General features: G+C 43.6%; 1 protein-coding gene across 1 annotated transcript in view; it reads left to right on the forward strand.

Annotated features, from left to right (window-relative positions):
• LOC124268836 (E3 ubiquitin-protein ligase HECTD1-like) overlaps nt 1-15,755 on the forward strand; it is an 89,511-nt gene that overhangs the window by 49,767 nt on the left and 23,989 nt on the right. Inside the window, 17 exon segments of the mRNA XM_046703853.1 lie at nt 402-575; nt 2,687-2,927; nt 3,194-3,369; nt 6,219-6,383; nt 6,570-6,707; nt 8,134-8,280; nt 8,711-8,799; nt 8,968-8,982; nt 9,918-10,026; nt 10,334-10,468; nt 11,256-11,398; nt 12,053-12,196; nt 12,941-13,021; nt 13,403-13,501; nt 14,041-14,204; nt 14,481-14,672; nt 15,094-15,281. Of these exon segments, the coding sequence (XP_046559809.1) occupies nt 402-575; nt 2,687-2,927; nt 3,194-3,369; nt 6,219-6,383; nt 6,570-6,707; nt 8,134-8,280; nt 8,711-8,799; nt 8,968-8,982; nt 9,918-10,026; nt 10,334-10,468; nt 11,256-11,398; nt 12,053-12,196; nt 12,941-13,021; nt 13,403-13,501; nt 14,041-14,204; nt 14,481-14,672; nt 15,094-15,281 (2,400 nt within the window).

Below are 15,755 nucleotides of genomic sequence, written 5' to 3' on the forward strand. Positions count from 1 at the left end.
CTGTATCCCTGCACCCAGACTATATCCCTGCACCCAGACTGTATCCCTGCACCCAGCATATATCCCTGCACCCAGAATGTATCCCTGCACCCAGACTGTATCCCTGCACCGACTTTATCCCTACACCCAGACTGTATCCCTGCACCCAGACTTTATCCCTGCACCCAGACTGTATCCCTGTACCCAGACTGTATCCCTGCACACAGACTGTATCCCTACACCCAGACTGTATCCCTGCACCCAGACTGTATCCCTGCACCCTGAATGTATCCCGGCACCCAGACTGTATCCCTGCACTCAGACCATATCCCAGCCCCAGACTCAACACCTTTCTCAAGACTGTATTCCCTACCCAAAGCTGTATCCCTGCACCGTTTCACCCCCTCTCTGTTTGAATCTAGGACGATGATGATGGCCACTACACAGTACTGCAGATCACACAGGACCTCATGCAGAAGGGGCAGAGCACCTTCCTGGAACACTTTGCTCGCCTCGGACTGTTTGGCCGTGTCTTGGGACTGGCCGGTCCGCCGCCGGAGGAAGATGAGGCCGTTGTGAAAGTGAAGGATGAGAAGGTAATGATCATCTTTTGTCATTGTGTGTCTGTGTTGATGTGCTGTGTGCTATGTTGATGTGCTGTGTGTCTGTGTTGATGTGCTGTGTCTGTGTTGATGTGCTGTGTACTATGTTGATGTGCTGTGTACTATGTTGATGTGCTGTGTACTATGTTGATGTGCTGTGTACTATGTTGATGTGCTGTGTGTCTGTGTTGATGTGCTGGGTGTCTGTGTTGGTGTGCTGTGTGTCTGTGTTGGTGTGCTGTGTGTACTATGTTGATGTGCTGTGTGTCTGTGTTGATGTGCTGTGTGTCTGTGTTGATGTGCTGTGTGTCTATGTTGATGTGCTGTGTGTCTATGTTGATGTGCTGTGTGTGTGTTGATGTGCTGTGTGTGTGTGATGTGCTGTGCTGTGTGATGTCTGTGTTGATGTGCTGTGTCTGTGTTGATGTGCTGTCTGTTGATGTGCTGTGTGTCTGAGTTGATGTGTTGTGTTGATGTGTCTGTCTGATTGATGCTGTGTTTGATGTGTCTGTATTGATGTGCTATTTGTCTGTTGATGTGCTGTGTGTTCTGTGTTGATGCTGTGTGTCTGTTGTGTCTGTGTGTCTGTGTTGATGTGCTGTGTGTCTGTGTTGATGTGCTGTGTGTCTGTGTTGTGATGTGTGTGTGTGTCTGTGTTTGATGTGCTGTGTGTCTGTGTTGATGTGCTGTGTGTCTGTTGATGTGCTGTGTGCCTGTCTGTATTGATGTGCTGTGTGCCTGTCTGTCTTGATGTGCTGTGTGTCTGTATTGATGTGCTGTGTGTGTGTTGATGTGCTGTGTGTCTGTTGATGTGCTGTGTGCCTGTCTGTCTGATGTGCTGTGTCTGTGTTGATGTGCTGTGTGTCTGTGTTGATGTGCTGTGTGTCTGTGTTGATGTGCTGTGTCTGTGTTGATGTGATGTGCTGTGTCTGAGTTGATGTGTGTCTGTTGATGTGTTGATGTGCTGTGTCTGTGTTGATGTGCTGTGTGTCTGTTGATTGATGTGCTGTCTGTCTGTGTTGATGTGCTGTGTGTCTGTCTGTGATGATGTGTTGTGTGTCTGTATTGATGTGCTGTGTGTCTGAGTTGATGTGTTGTGTGTCTGTTTTGATGTGCTGTGTGTGTTGATGTGCTGTGTGTCTGTTGATGTGCTGTGTGCCTGTCTGTATTGATGTGCTGTGTGTCTGTGTTGATGTGCTGTGTGTCTGTGTTGATGTGCTGTGTGTCTGTGTTGATGTGCTGTGTGTCTGTTGATGTGTTGTGTGTCTGTTTTGATGTGCTGTGTCTGTGTTGATGTGCTGTGTGTCTGTGTTGATGTGCTGTGTGTCTGTCTGTTTGATGTGCTGTGTTTGATGTGCTGTGCTGTGATGTGCTGTGTGTCTGTGTTGATGTGCTGTGTGTCTGTGTTGATGTGCAGTGTGTCTGTGTTGATGTGCTGTGTGTCTGTTGATGTGCTGTGTGCCTGTCTGTATTGATGTGCTGTGTGCCTGTCTGTCTTGATGTGCTGTGTGTCTGTATTGATGTGCTGTGTGTCTGTGTTGATGTGCTGTGTGTCTGTTGATGTGCTGTGTGCCTGTCTGTCTTGATGTGCTGTGTGTCTGTATTGATGTGCTGTGTGTCTGTGTTGATGTGCTGTGTGTCTGTGTTGATGTGCAGTGTCTGTGTTGATATGCTGTGTGTCTGAGTTGATGTGTTGTGTGTCTGTTTTGATGTGCTGTGTCTGTGTTGATGTGCTGTGTGTCTGTTGATGTGCTGTGTGCCTGTCTGTATTGATGTGCTGTGTGCCTGTCTGTCTTGATGTGCTGTGTGTCTGTATTGATGTGCTGTGTGTCTGTGTTGATGTGCTGTGTGTCTGTTGATGTGCTGTGTGCCTGTCTGTCTTGATGTGCTGTGTGTCTGTATTGATGTGCTGTGTGTCTGTGTTGATGTGCTGTGTGTGTCTGTGTTGATGTGCTATGTGTGTCTGTGTTGATGTGCTGTGTGTCTGTGTTGATGTGCTGTGTGTCTGTGTGTGTGTTGATGTGCTGTGTGTCTGTTCCTGGACTGTGTGTGTGTGTTGATGTGCTGTATGTCGGTGTTACTGGATTGTGGGTTTCTGCTCTCAGTTCTGCATCAAGGAGGAGGAAGAGACAGTGGTGGAGGATGCCAGGGAGATTGTCCAGGGGAAACCGTATCATTGGCGAGACTGGTGCATCGTGCGGGGCCGCGACTGCCTATACCTGTGGAGTGATGCTGCTGCCCTCGAACTCTCCAATGGAAGTAATGGCTGGTTCCGCTTTATTCTGGACAGCAAGCTGGCCACCATGTACTCCAGTGGCAGCCCAGAAGGGGGCTCTGACAGTTCAGGTGAGGATGGGGCACAATAGTTTGAGGGTAATGTGTCCCCTGACAGTTAGGCTGAAGGTGTGGCACAGTGGTCTGAAGAATACAGGATTGTCAAGTGGCTTCCAATAACTGATCATTATCAACTGTATGTTGTTACATTTTTGTATTTTAAAGTGCTTTGTGTTCTCATATTTTCAATTTACAGTGTGTGAGATATGCACCTTTTTACCAGATCTTACTGTGCCATGGTATCTAATGACATTTATATTGGACTGTCTTGGTTTCAGAGAACCGTGGTGAGTTCCTAGAGAAGCTGCAGCGTGCACGGAGTCAGATCAAGGCTGGCACCCCGAGCCAGCCCATCATGACCCATCTGTGTACCACCCGGCTGGTGGTTGGCAACTGGGCTCTCACCTGCAAGAAGGAGGGCGAAGTCCAGATCCACAACTCTGATGGCCAACAGGTAGGTGGCCACTAGGGGTGTCTGCATGGTATGAAGGCAATAGGTAGTGGAAAGTGGTCGGATTCATTCCCTGTAAGAGTAAGGGAGATTGTGCAGTGAAGACGACAGGTAGTGGACAGTTGTCAGAATCATTCCCTGTAAGAGTAAGGGAGATTGTGCAATGAAGACAATAGGTAGTGGACAGTGGTCTGAATCATTCCTTGTATGAGTGAGGGAGATTGTGCAATGAAGACGACAGGTGGTGGACAGTGGTCTGAATCATTCCCTGTAAGAGTAAGGGAGATTGTGCAATGAAGACGACTGGTAGTGGACAGTGGTCTGAATCATTCCCTGTAAGAGTAAGGGAGATTGTGCAGTGAAGACGGCAGGTAGTGGACAGTGGTCTGAATCATTCCTTGTAAGAGTAAGGGAGGTTGTGCAGTGAAGACGACAGGTGGTGGACAGTGGTCTGAATCATTCCCTGTAAGAGTAAGGGAGATTGTGCAATGAAGACGACTGGTAGTGGACAGTGGTCTGAATCATTCCTTGTAAGAGCAAGGGAGATTGTGCAGTGAAGACGGCAGGTAGTGGACTGTGGTCGGAATCATTCCTTGTAAGAGTAAGGGAGGTTGTGCAGTGAAGACGATAGGTAGTGGACAGTGGTCTGAATCATTCCCTGTAAGAGTGAGGGAGATTGTGCAATGAAGACGACAGGTGGTGGACAGTGGTCTGAATCATTCCCTGTAAGAGTGAAGGAGATTGTGCAGTGAAGACGATAGGTAGTGGACAGTGGTCTGAATCATTCCCTGTAAGAGTAAGGGTGATTGTGCAGTGAAGACGACAGGTAGTGAGTGGACAGTGGTCGGATTCATTCCCTGTAAGAGTGAAGGAGATTGTGCAGTGAAGACGATAGGTAGTGGACAGTGGTCTGAATCATTCCCTGTAAGAGTAAGGGAGATTGTGCAATGAAGACGATAGGTAGTGGACAGTGGTCGGAATCATTCCCTGTAAGAGTAAGGGAGATTGTGCAGTGAAGACAATAGGTAGTGGACAGTGGTCGGAATCATTCCCTGTAAGAGTAAGGGAGATTGTGCAATGAAGACGGCAGGTAGTGGACAGTGGTCTGAATCATTCCCTGTAAGAGTGAGGGAGATTGTGCAATGAAGACGGCAGGTAGTGGACAGTGGTCGGAATCATTCCCTGAAAGAGTAAGGAGATTGTGCAGTGAAGACGGCAGGTAGTGGACAGTGGTCGGAATCATTCCCTGTAAGAGTAAGGGAGATTGTGCAATGAAGACGGCAGGTAGTGGACAGTGGTCAGAATCATTCCCTGTAAGAGTGAAGGAGATTGTGCAGTGAAGACGATAGGTAGTGGACAGTGGTCTGAATCATTCCCTGTAAGAGTAAGGGTGATTGTGCAGTGAAGACGACAGGTGTAGTGGACAGTGGTCGGAATCATTCCCTGTAAGAGTGAAGGAGATTGTGCAGTGAAGACGATAGGTAGTGGACAGTGGTCTGAATCATTCCCTGTAAGAGTAAGGAGGGAGATTGTGCAATGAAGACGATAGGTAGTGGACAGTGGTCTGAATCATTCCTTGTAAGAGTAAGGAGATTGTGCAATGAAGACGGCAGGTAGTGGACAGTGGTCGGAATCATTCCCTGAAAGAGTAAGGGAGATTGTGCAGTGAAGACGGCAGGTGCAGGTAGTGGACAGTGGTCTGAATCATTCCCTGTAAAGTAAGTAAGGAGATTGTGCAATGAAGACGACTGGTAGTGGACAGTGGTCTGAATCATTCCCTGTAAGAGTGAGGGAGATTGTGCAATGAAGACGGCAGGTAGTGGACAGTGGTCAGAATCATTCCCTGTAAGAGTAAGGGAGATTGTGCAGTGAAGACGACAGGTAGTGGACAGTGGTCTGAATCATTCCCTGTAAGAGTAAGGGAGATTGTGCAATGAAGACGGCAGGTAGTGGACAGTGGTCTGAATCATTCCCTGTAAGAGTAAGGGAGATTGTGCAATGAAGACGGCAGGTAGTGGACAGTGGTCAGAATCATTCCCTGTAAGAGTAAGGGAGATTGTGCAATGAAGACGGCAGGTAGTGGACAGTGGTCTGAATCATTCCCTGTAAGAGTGAGGGAGATTGTGCAATGAAGACGGCAGGTAGTGGACAGTGGTCAGAATCATTCCCTGTAAGAGTGAAGGAGATTGTGCAGTGAAGACGATAGGTAGTGGACAGTGGTCTGAATCATTCCCTGTAAGAGTAAGGGTGATTGTGCAGTGAAGACGACAGGTAGTGGACAGTGGTCGGAATCATTCCCTGTAAGAGTGAAGGAGATTGTGCAGTGAAGACGATAGGTAGTGGACAGTGGTCTGAATCATTCCCTGTAAGAGTAAGGGTGATTGTGCAGTGAAGACGATAGGTAGTGGACAGTGGTCTGAATCATTCCTTGTAAGAGTAAGGGAGATTGTGCAATGAAGACGATAGGTAGTGGACAGTGGTCGGAATCATTCCCTGTAAGAGTAAGGGAGATTGTGCAATGAAGACGGCAGGTAGTGGACAGTGGTCTGAATCATTCCCTGTAAGAGTGAGGGAGATTGTGCAATGAAGACAATAGGTAGTGGACAGTGGTCAGAATCATTCCCTGTAAGAGTAAGGGAGATTGTGCAATGAAGACGGCAGGTAGTGGACAATGCTCAGTGTAATTAAATGTAACAGTAAGGGAGATGTTTTTTACATTTCATTTCATTTGTTGAAATACTTTCAATGAATGTTTTATTATGAATAATATATTTTGAAATCTGTAATACAGATGTTGTTTTCTTGTTCTTGTTTCTGGAATATGCTTGTATTGAAAAGTTTCATCTTTTCAGGCCACAATATTACGAGAAGATCTTCCTGGATTCATCTTTGAGTCAAATCGTGGCACCAAACATTCGTTCACAGCGGAGACATCACTAGGGCCGGAGTTTGCTGTTGGCTGGGGGGGCAAGAAGAGCAAGAAACTTAGATCAAAAGTAGACGCCATTAGATCGAAGGTGGGCAACATTTGAGAAAATCCTAAAACATAATGTTACCATGACTTTGAGGCCAATAAATCATGTAGGGCAACAAATTGTGTCAAATTAACATGTTGAGCAAGAAATATTTCTACTGCCCTTCTTTTGTCTCACTGATTATATTACCAATGATGTATAGCTACATTGTCTTATTCTGCCCTCTAGGTGAAGAGTTTAGCTCGAGAGTTGTATGAGGATTACTTCAAGGTGGCGGAGGCCACACCCAGGGGTGTTGTTGCTAAGCTGTGTGGGATAGTTCAACAGTTGGAGTCTTCCTGTGCTAAACAGATCAGTCAGATCAAGGTAAGGGAGATAACCCACTCACATTCTGGAGTCCATGTATATGCTATTTGTATGTTTTGTTGAGTGTGTGTGCATGCAAATTCACTTTTCATAAATATTTGTTAACTCAGATAATGAAACTGTGATTAAAAACAACTCCTTTGGGTGGTCAAATTTGTTTTACTCCTCAGTATTACATCAAATTAGTTTTTGTTTTGCGTTTTAACAGTTCTTGAAGATTTAGCCCAGTAGCAAGAAGGAAGTCATACAGTTTCTTATCTTCATGTTATGCGGTCTTACGTTAGGTTCCAATCCCAGATTAATGATTCTTGTTTCGTAGTCATGTACCCTGGCTGGTTCGAGGTCCTGAGGAGGCAAATGTTTAGGATCCTCTTGACACTTCATATGGCTGAATAAAAAAGTACAGGTCGCTCTACCTCCATGTTTAGTGTAAAAAAGTACAGTTTAGAACAGTTCAAGGCCAAACTATACTTTATTACACTATATATGGGGGTAGAGCAACCTATATTTCTTTTCAAAGATGTCAAATTTAAGACTTGGTGACAATTAATCGAGGCAGAAACAAAAGCGACGGTGACCCAACTTAACAATCCTCATCCAGGGCTAACCGATGTGCTGTTTTATTGATGTGTCTTCCCACCCTACATTAACACGCTCGTTACCAGGGAAACAAAGGATAAGCCGTTTGGGCTACATATCGTCTGTATATTAGTTAAGTTACATCTGTGATTATCGTAAACCATATGGGGCAATGTGAATGTCGCATATCTACTACCAACTTCATTTAAGAACAATAAATCCAACATGAAGCTGATTGGTCATGCAACGTTTGACCTGATGCATTGTGGGTCTGAAGCCATAGGCTAAGCTAGTGAACATTGCTGTGTTGCTGTTTAAATGTAATGTTTCCACCTGTGATGTTAGCTGAGGGAAGCAACTGCAAACCAAGAAATGGGGTCTTACAGAGTTAGTTGTACTGTAGGAGACTCTACTTTACAATGACAACTGACGTGCATCTTGTCGTTGTTTACCAAGGGCACGTTTGATTATGAGGGGTTAGATTAGAATGACACAGTGACTTCAATACAGTGTGACTTAATACAAATAGTGTACTTTATCGTCTGACAAAAGTACTGTCAGAGCCTTTGAGCGAACTGGGCGGTGGGGTAGCCTAGTTCGGAGCCCACTTCTGATGTCCCCCGCCGTGATATTGCTGGAATATTGCTAAAAGCTGCGTAAAAATAAACTCACTCACTCACTCACTCACTCACTCACTCACTCACTCACTCACTCACTCACTCACTCACTCACTCACTCACTCACTCACTCACTCACTCACTCACTCACTCACTCACTCACTCACTTTTGTAGAAGTACTGTTCGGGTTAAACCTATCTAATTTAATCCTGACTTTCATGTTTTGCAGTGTACAAATGGAGATGTAACATGGCGGCAGGAGATGCGTAGTGCACTGGAGGAGTTGGTGTCGCTGCTGAAGGATGAACACACCATTTCTTCCTTCGAACTGTACAGTAGTGGCCTTGTCCAGACGATGCTCAATGTCCTCAACAATGTAAGTACTGACGTCTTTGTAGCTAGCCTGTTGTCCCTGTGATATTCAGGTATACAATAGATTTCCTTGAACCTGTACTTGTTTCAGTGACCAAGCTGGCTAAGTGGTCAGTCTTTGGTCAGTCTCAGTGGTCTGACATCACTGATTATTCGTTGCTGTTAACTGGAATATTGCTGAACATTTACTGATCTGCGTGGATTGTTATTAAATGTGAAGATCACACTGACCCCGTGTCCTTTCTGCTGGTTGAACCACTATTCTGACTCCCCACATAAGGGGTAGATATACTTAAACAGATTTGCCTTGCTCCTGACACAGATATAGGTACCACAATCATTGTATGTACCTGCTTAGTTCACAGATATTATCCTTATACACTAATAGAATATCTGCTCATTGGTTCAGTGTATGTTTGTTTTCTGTTTTTCAGAATATGGAAGATATTCAAACGAAGGAGAGCAAGAAGAGGACTAAAGATAGAATAAACATTTTCAAGACGGTCTTTCATGAAAAAGAGAGGTAGGCATTCCTGAACAAAAAAAATTGAGTGAAGATAACTGTTTTTGTACATGTGGTTTTTTATCAAGAAATGTGTAATTAGAAATATTATATGTTATACATGTTAATACATGTGATTGATGCTTAACTGTAACAAAAATCTCAAAAGGTGAATTTCTTTGTTTCAAGACTAACTGAGGATGGGTAAGACTTGACTCACTCTCTCATGTCTCCGGCATCCTTGTATTACACTTGTACATATTGATATTTCCTTGTGCTGTTTACATGCCATCTCTCTTGGTTGATGCTTGCATTCCAGTATATAGTTCTCAGCATGTTGTCCGTGCCATTTAGATGTAGCTAAGTGCAGATCAATCATTAATTTACTTCTCTCTCTCTGGAATATTTTGTTTGTTTCAATACATTTTCTCTCTTGTTTGTTTTTATATGTAATGAAAATGAATATGACCAATAAATTAAACTACTAGTATAGAAGTTAATATCTAGAACATTGCTGATATTAGTTAATACCCATGGGATCTGACATTTTAGTTCAGAATTTTCAAACCAGTGCTATAATATAAGTGATTTTTGTTTGAACCTCTCAGATATTACCAAACAGACAAAGGCGTACTGTTAAAAATGTTCCCAACCCAGCACTTTATGACTTTGTTGAGGATTTATTTACTGGTAGTACTGTGGAAGGTATTATTCTGATGTTTATGAAGCACTAACATCATGTGCTACTGGTGGCCAACATAATAACCAAGGATACATCCATGGTTATCTCACATTTCGATAATAAATATATATACTTTATGTGCTTTTTATGTGTGTCTTGTGATTGTTTCCCCTCTTGATTGAAAACCAATAATGAATGATGATCACAAAACAATATGCAACCAATCACAATTAATGTAAATAATAATGAACAATCCATGCAGTGTGGACAGATAAGGTGCTTGTTCTTTGTGTGTTTCAGTTTGCCATCTACTTTCACTTAATTTCATGCCTCCTATACATGTATTTCTATCACAATCTGCTTATGACCATATTTGTTCACTTTTTGTCAGTGTCGAGAACCCATGATGTGTTGACATCACAAACATGTTGCACTGGTTTGATATTTGTTTGTCCAGTGTTGCTCCAGCAATCCAGTTGACAAGGAAACTCATCTCTGCGCTGGAGTCAATTGAGAAGCTGCCTGTGTTTACATATGATCTGCCAGGATCTGGGTATGGGCTACAGGTGAGACAGATGCCCACTATGGGACCTCATTGTACAGAGCCCAAACTCAGAGAGTCGATATTGGAGTTTACACATGGCTTCCACATATTGACTAATAGTTGATGCTATGAAAGGTTAACAGACATGAAGATTGAGGTGGTCTTGTTCTTAAAACATTTTGAGAACAAGACATGTCAGGTAGATATGATTTGTGAAGCTTTTGTAAGTTGTGACAGTTGCAAACTTAGTGTATTCATTAGTAGATATGATTTGTGAAGCTGTTGTAAGGTTGTCAGATCCAGGTGACTTATTCTGCCATTATCTGTAGATATTAACGAGGAGGCTCAGGTTCCGGCTGGAGAGGTCAACAGGGGAGACTACTCTGATAGACAGAACTGGTCGTAGCCTGAAGATGGAGCCACTGACCACTGTGTCGGACCTTGAGAGATACCTGCTAAAAATGGTAAGAATCAGTTTGTCAAGGAATCTCAGTGTAGTCAGCTAACTTGGACGAACAGAAAGTTATTAGTTAGCTCATGGTTAGATGACACCTGTATGTAACAATTGATGGGGCATGAGATTGTTGTCAACAAGCTTCCTACATGGCTCTTAAGCAGTTTTAATGTTACATAGATTTGAAAACTCTCTAGCCACAGAAGTAACAGATTTTATAATAATCATGTGCACTGGGGCAGGAGATATCATTTCATGTACACTTGTGTTTTGTTCGTGTCTTCCAGCCGACGACATTCAAGTGTTTTTATGATGCAAGTCGAGAGGATTGAATGTAAACTGCTCTCCCTTGTTTATCAGTCTATTAATAACATTGGTCCAGCATACCTCCAGGATTTGATAACACTGTACAAACCTGAAAGATCTCTCCGCTCCAGCGATCAACTCTTGCTAGTTCCCATGTGCAAACTCAAAACCTTTGGTGCAAATTCATTTTCTCATGCTGCTGCCACTCTCTGGAACTCTCTACCATCGGATCTCAAAACCTCTCCATCACTCCCACTCTTTAAGTCCAAGCTCAAAACTCACCTCTTCAAGAAATATCTGTGACGTCAACTTTCCTGTACATAGAACCTGTATATATGTTATGTGCTTGAGCATGTCCCTGAGTGATGTGGATGAGGTGCTATAAAAGTACTCTTATTATTATAAGTTGGGAACAATGTAACACTAGATGTCAAAGCTGAAGATTGTTGATGTCACTTGATAATGGTGTTTGACTGTTTTGTTGTGTTCAGGTTGCTAAGCAATGGTATGACTATGAGCGAGTGACCTTCAACTTTGTGAAGAAGCTGAAGGAGAATGATGGCCCTATTACGTTTGTCCACCAGCATGACTTCGATGAAAATGGCCTCCTATACTGGGTTGGCACCAATGCAAGGTAGGGACCTCACGTACCTGAGCCCATCTTATTTTGAAATAAACAGTAAGCGCCCCATTCTGTAGCCAGGTGGAAATATCTTCACAAAGTCTTTAACTTCAGTGTTTCAGGCAGATAGATGATGGTCGGAAATCAACCAAATTGACCATTTGTTAGTTTCTGGGGATGGGTACATTTACTTGCCCCAAAATATAAATCTTAGGAAACTATCCTATCTCAAATACCCTTTAAGTTAGTTTTAGGTATGAACAACAAAGGTTTATTAAAAGATTTGCCATGATGTTATATACATGTTCATGAAAAAGGAAAATTGTCTTTGTTTGTATTTATGTGGTTTTGTATTCCTAAAATGTATGATATCTATACTTACTGTGTGTATATGGTTTGGTATATGGGGCTGAGGCCTTCATGTAGGCCTCCTACTGAAGACACACATTCAACACCTGACATGCAGAACTGATGACCTCAAACTGAGCATTTAACTTTGCTGCCAACAGAGTGGCTAATCTCCAACTACTGTCAAGAGTTGGTTTATTATGATCAGATACAGAGGCTTTGTAATGGTGGAACATTCAGTAGCAACTCTGATAACTGTTGACAGACCATGTCTGCTTACTGAATAAACTGACCAAATGGAATGTTTGTTTGTTCCAGAACTGCTTATGAATGGGTGAACCCAGCTCAGTATGGCCTGGTGGTGGTCACATCGTCTGAGGGCCGCAATCTGCCATACGGCAAGCTGGAGGACATCCTGTCTCGGGACAGCGCTGCCCTCAACTGCCACACCAATGATGACAAGTACGTAGCTGCCCAGCAACACCAGGGAAAATGGTTCTAGCAATCAAATGGAAAATCTTTCAATGTTTTCTAGTCAGTGACTATGAGAACTTGTATTAGCAGAGGAAGTACCTTGCTGTCATTTCTTAAGTAAATTACTTCAAACTCAACTGATATTTTAATACACTTGAAAAGAAGTTTGAATTATTTTATCTTGACACAGTTTGTAAAAATACATGTGCATAACAAACACAAATAAGCATCAACATCTCCAGTAACTACGAAACAATATAGATCCGTAGTCAAGCCTGGGAACATATGTCAAGTACAGGGGCATCAGTTATACATGGGGTATATGGTGATCATATATACAACTAGGTGATCATGTTGAAAGTACTGGGTGATCATATATAAGCTTTGAGTAACCATGTATAAGTAACAGAGTGATCATTTACAAAGTACTGGTGGATCATATATATTTCATTGGTTGACCATATATACAGGACAGTGATCAGTACAAGGGACCATGTGATCATATATACATCAATCGGTGACCATATCGAAGTAACAGGGTGATCACAAGAACAGCTATGATCCCTGGGTTGTCAGCACTCGCACTCATGGGTTTCACCAAAGTCAGCACTCACACTCATGGGTTTCACCAAAGTCCTTCCAGTTTAATCTGACACATGACATACTCCATTGTGTGCTCCCTGTGGAGAGTTTTCATCCACCAACTCATTACACATTGCTGCTGACTTGCAGGAAGGCGTGGTTCGCCATCGACCTGGGTGTGTGGATCATCCCCACATGCTACACACTCCGTCATGCCAGGGGATATGGAAAGTAAGTACACTCACATCTGTTGTACTTATGGTGAAAAAACATTGTTACTTCATATGCTGTTCATGCAAAATCATCAACATGTCTGAAGTTTTGCTCTGATATCATAGTCCGTGAATGTTACTTTAATCATGTTTGCTCAGCTGAGATTGATAAACTGAAAAAAATTGCCCAGATTATGTCTAGATTGTTGTTAGTATGAGGGTGATACAACTGTGTAGAGGCGTGTCTCGGTGGTCACAGGAGGCAGGGCTTTGTGATCACTGTCTGTAGTCAACTGGAATGTCCAGCATCTGTGTCAGTGATTATTGCTGCCAAGTGTTGTTATAGGTGACATGTTAAGGGAAGTATGTAATGAGGTGGTCTCACCATCTAACTATTCAGATCGGCTCTGCGGAACTGGAACTACCAGATGTCAAAGGATGGAATGACCTGGCAGACACTGTACCACCACACCGACGACTGCTCACTCAATGAACCAGGGTCAGTACACCAGTTTCTATAGCATCCTGTATGGAATGATTGCAGGTGTAACACAAAACACCCGAGTGTCAATATGAATTTTTGTTGCCAATTTTTCTGGTAACCTGGGATCAGAGCTTCAGAATGAGGTTAAAACCATGGTAGACCTTTGTGACCACTTACCCTGTTTCAATCATCATCCCTCTGTTACTAACATAAGAAGTGGGGTTATAAGAAGGAAGGAGGGGTACCAACCTCCATTGTTCATGTAAGGGGTTAGGTGGGATGGGTTGGATGTTACAGCTTCCACTGTTCATGACAGAGTGAGTATTATTTTACACCACTGTCAGCAATATTCCAGCAGTATCACTGCAGGGGGATGCCAGAAATGGGCTTCACACAACCACTGTTCATGAAGAAATGTTATGGCTTCCACTGTTTATAAAGAGGGATTACCAACTCTCACTGTCCATGAAGCAGGGTTACCAACTGCAGTAGTATCTGTCTGACACAGGAACGGGAGTGTTTGTTTCTATAGAATTGGTTCCCCATCTGTGCAGGTCAACAGCCTCATGGCCAGTGGAGGCTCCAAAGGATGAGAAGCAGGGCTGGCGACACGTTCGTCTTCATCAAACTGGGAAGAATGCTAGTGGCCAAACTCATTACCTGTCCCTGTCAGGCTTTGAGATCTATGGAACTGTCACTGGTGTCTGTGATGATATAGGTAGGTGGCTACACACTTTTAACAAGAGCCTTAAATTTCAGAAAAAATATAGACTGGCATGCAGTGGCTATATGGTAGGATAAGGTAAGATTGCTCTTTTTTTTGCAGATGAAAACTGGTTTATAGTAAGTTATGTATAAGGAAGTTTAGGTGGGTCTCTAGATGTAAATACTAATAGAGCCTATTTCAAACATTCCAGGACAAATCCTGAAGATGAACATTGAATGATAATTGTGTTTCAGTTATATGTTCTTAAATACCATTGACATGTTTCAGGTAAGGCAGCCCGAGAAGCTGAGGCGAATCTGCGCCGTCAACGGCGCATCCTGCGGACCCATGTGCTGAAGCAGATGATGCCAGGCGCGAGAGTGGTGCGGGGGATGGACTGGAAGTGGCGGGACCAGGATGGCAGTCCCCCAGGAGAGGGGCTCGTCACAGGGGAGCTACATAATGGTGAGGAGCGTGACAGTAGGTTAATTTACACTGTTTGTCTGACCCAAATCTCATCTACTCATTCCTTCTGTTGCAACACTGTCATACAAATGAAGAATGTGTGTACGGTCATGATAGTATTGTTCATTGTAAGACATGGAGAAGAGGGGTGCCACGGCAGATAGGGTTTGTCGAAGGAAACCCTGTTCACTGCACGTAGACATTGTGGGTTCAATCTAAGATTGTCATTCAGATCTGTTACCCCCTGTGACTGGTGTCACTTTGGGCATTCCTCCCACTCCCATATGTCATTTATCGACACAACAACAACTGTTGAACACTATGGTAACTCAAGTCACTCACTATCTCATGAGAATGTCTGCTTGGGCATAGATTCTGTGTAGGAAGTGTCACTGTAAGTAGTGTGGACATATATATGAGGACCTGTTTGCTGCAGGCTGGGTGGATGTTACATGGGATGCTGGTGGCTCCAACTCATACAGGATGGGAGCTGAGGGGAAGTTTGACCTTGCCCTTGCTCCTTCACATGACCCAGACAAGCTGCGGTTCACCAAGGCCGAGCAGACTGCTACAGGTGTGGCCAAGAACAGAACGGTCGGGTCATCGGTATCTGACAAGGTCAAGGTGAGTTCAACACTTCATGGCTACATTTTCTCTGGAATTATTCCTGACTTCATCTAGTTCTAATAAGGAAAATATGTGCCACCCTGAATCCACTGCACTTGGAATAGGTCCCTGATAGAAAACATCATCAACATTCATGTGTAAATATTGACAGTGATGACAGTCTTTGAATATACTTCCTGTATTCAGCTTTGTTCATTGTAAGAAAAGGAGGAGAGGGGTGCCATGGCAGATAGGGTTAGTCAAAGGAGTCCCAGTTTGCTGCACCCACATATTGTGGGTTCAATTCAGTTTTGGTCCATAACCATTTTGGTCAGAATAACCGTCAGCCTTACAGTCTGTATAATTTGTGTGTAAAGTTGAATGAGCTGTACAGCAGCAGTGATTACCCATAGCTGTACAGCAGCAGTGATTACCCATAGCTGTACAGCAGCAGTGATTACCCATAGCTGTACAACAGTGATTACCCATAGC

The sequence above is a fragment of the Haliotis rubra genome, unplaced genomic scaffold (genome assembly GCF_003918875.1).
Source record: "Haliotis rubra isolate DU_JTF1 unplaced genomic scaffold, ASM391887v1 Scf140, whole genome shotgun sequence".
In the NCBI taxonomy this organism is placed as follows: Eukaryota; Metazoa; Mollusca; class Gastropoda; order Lepetellida; family Haliotidae; genus Haliotis; species Haliotis rubra.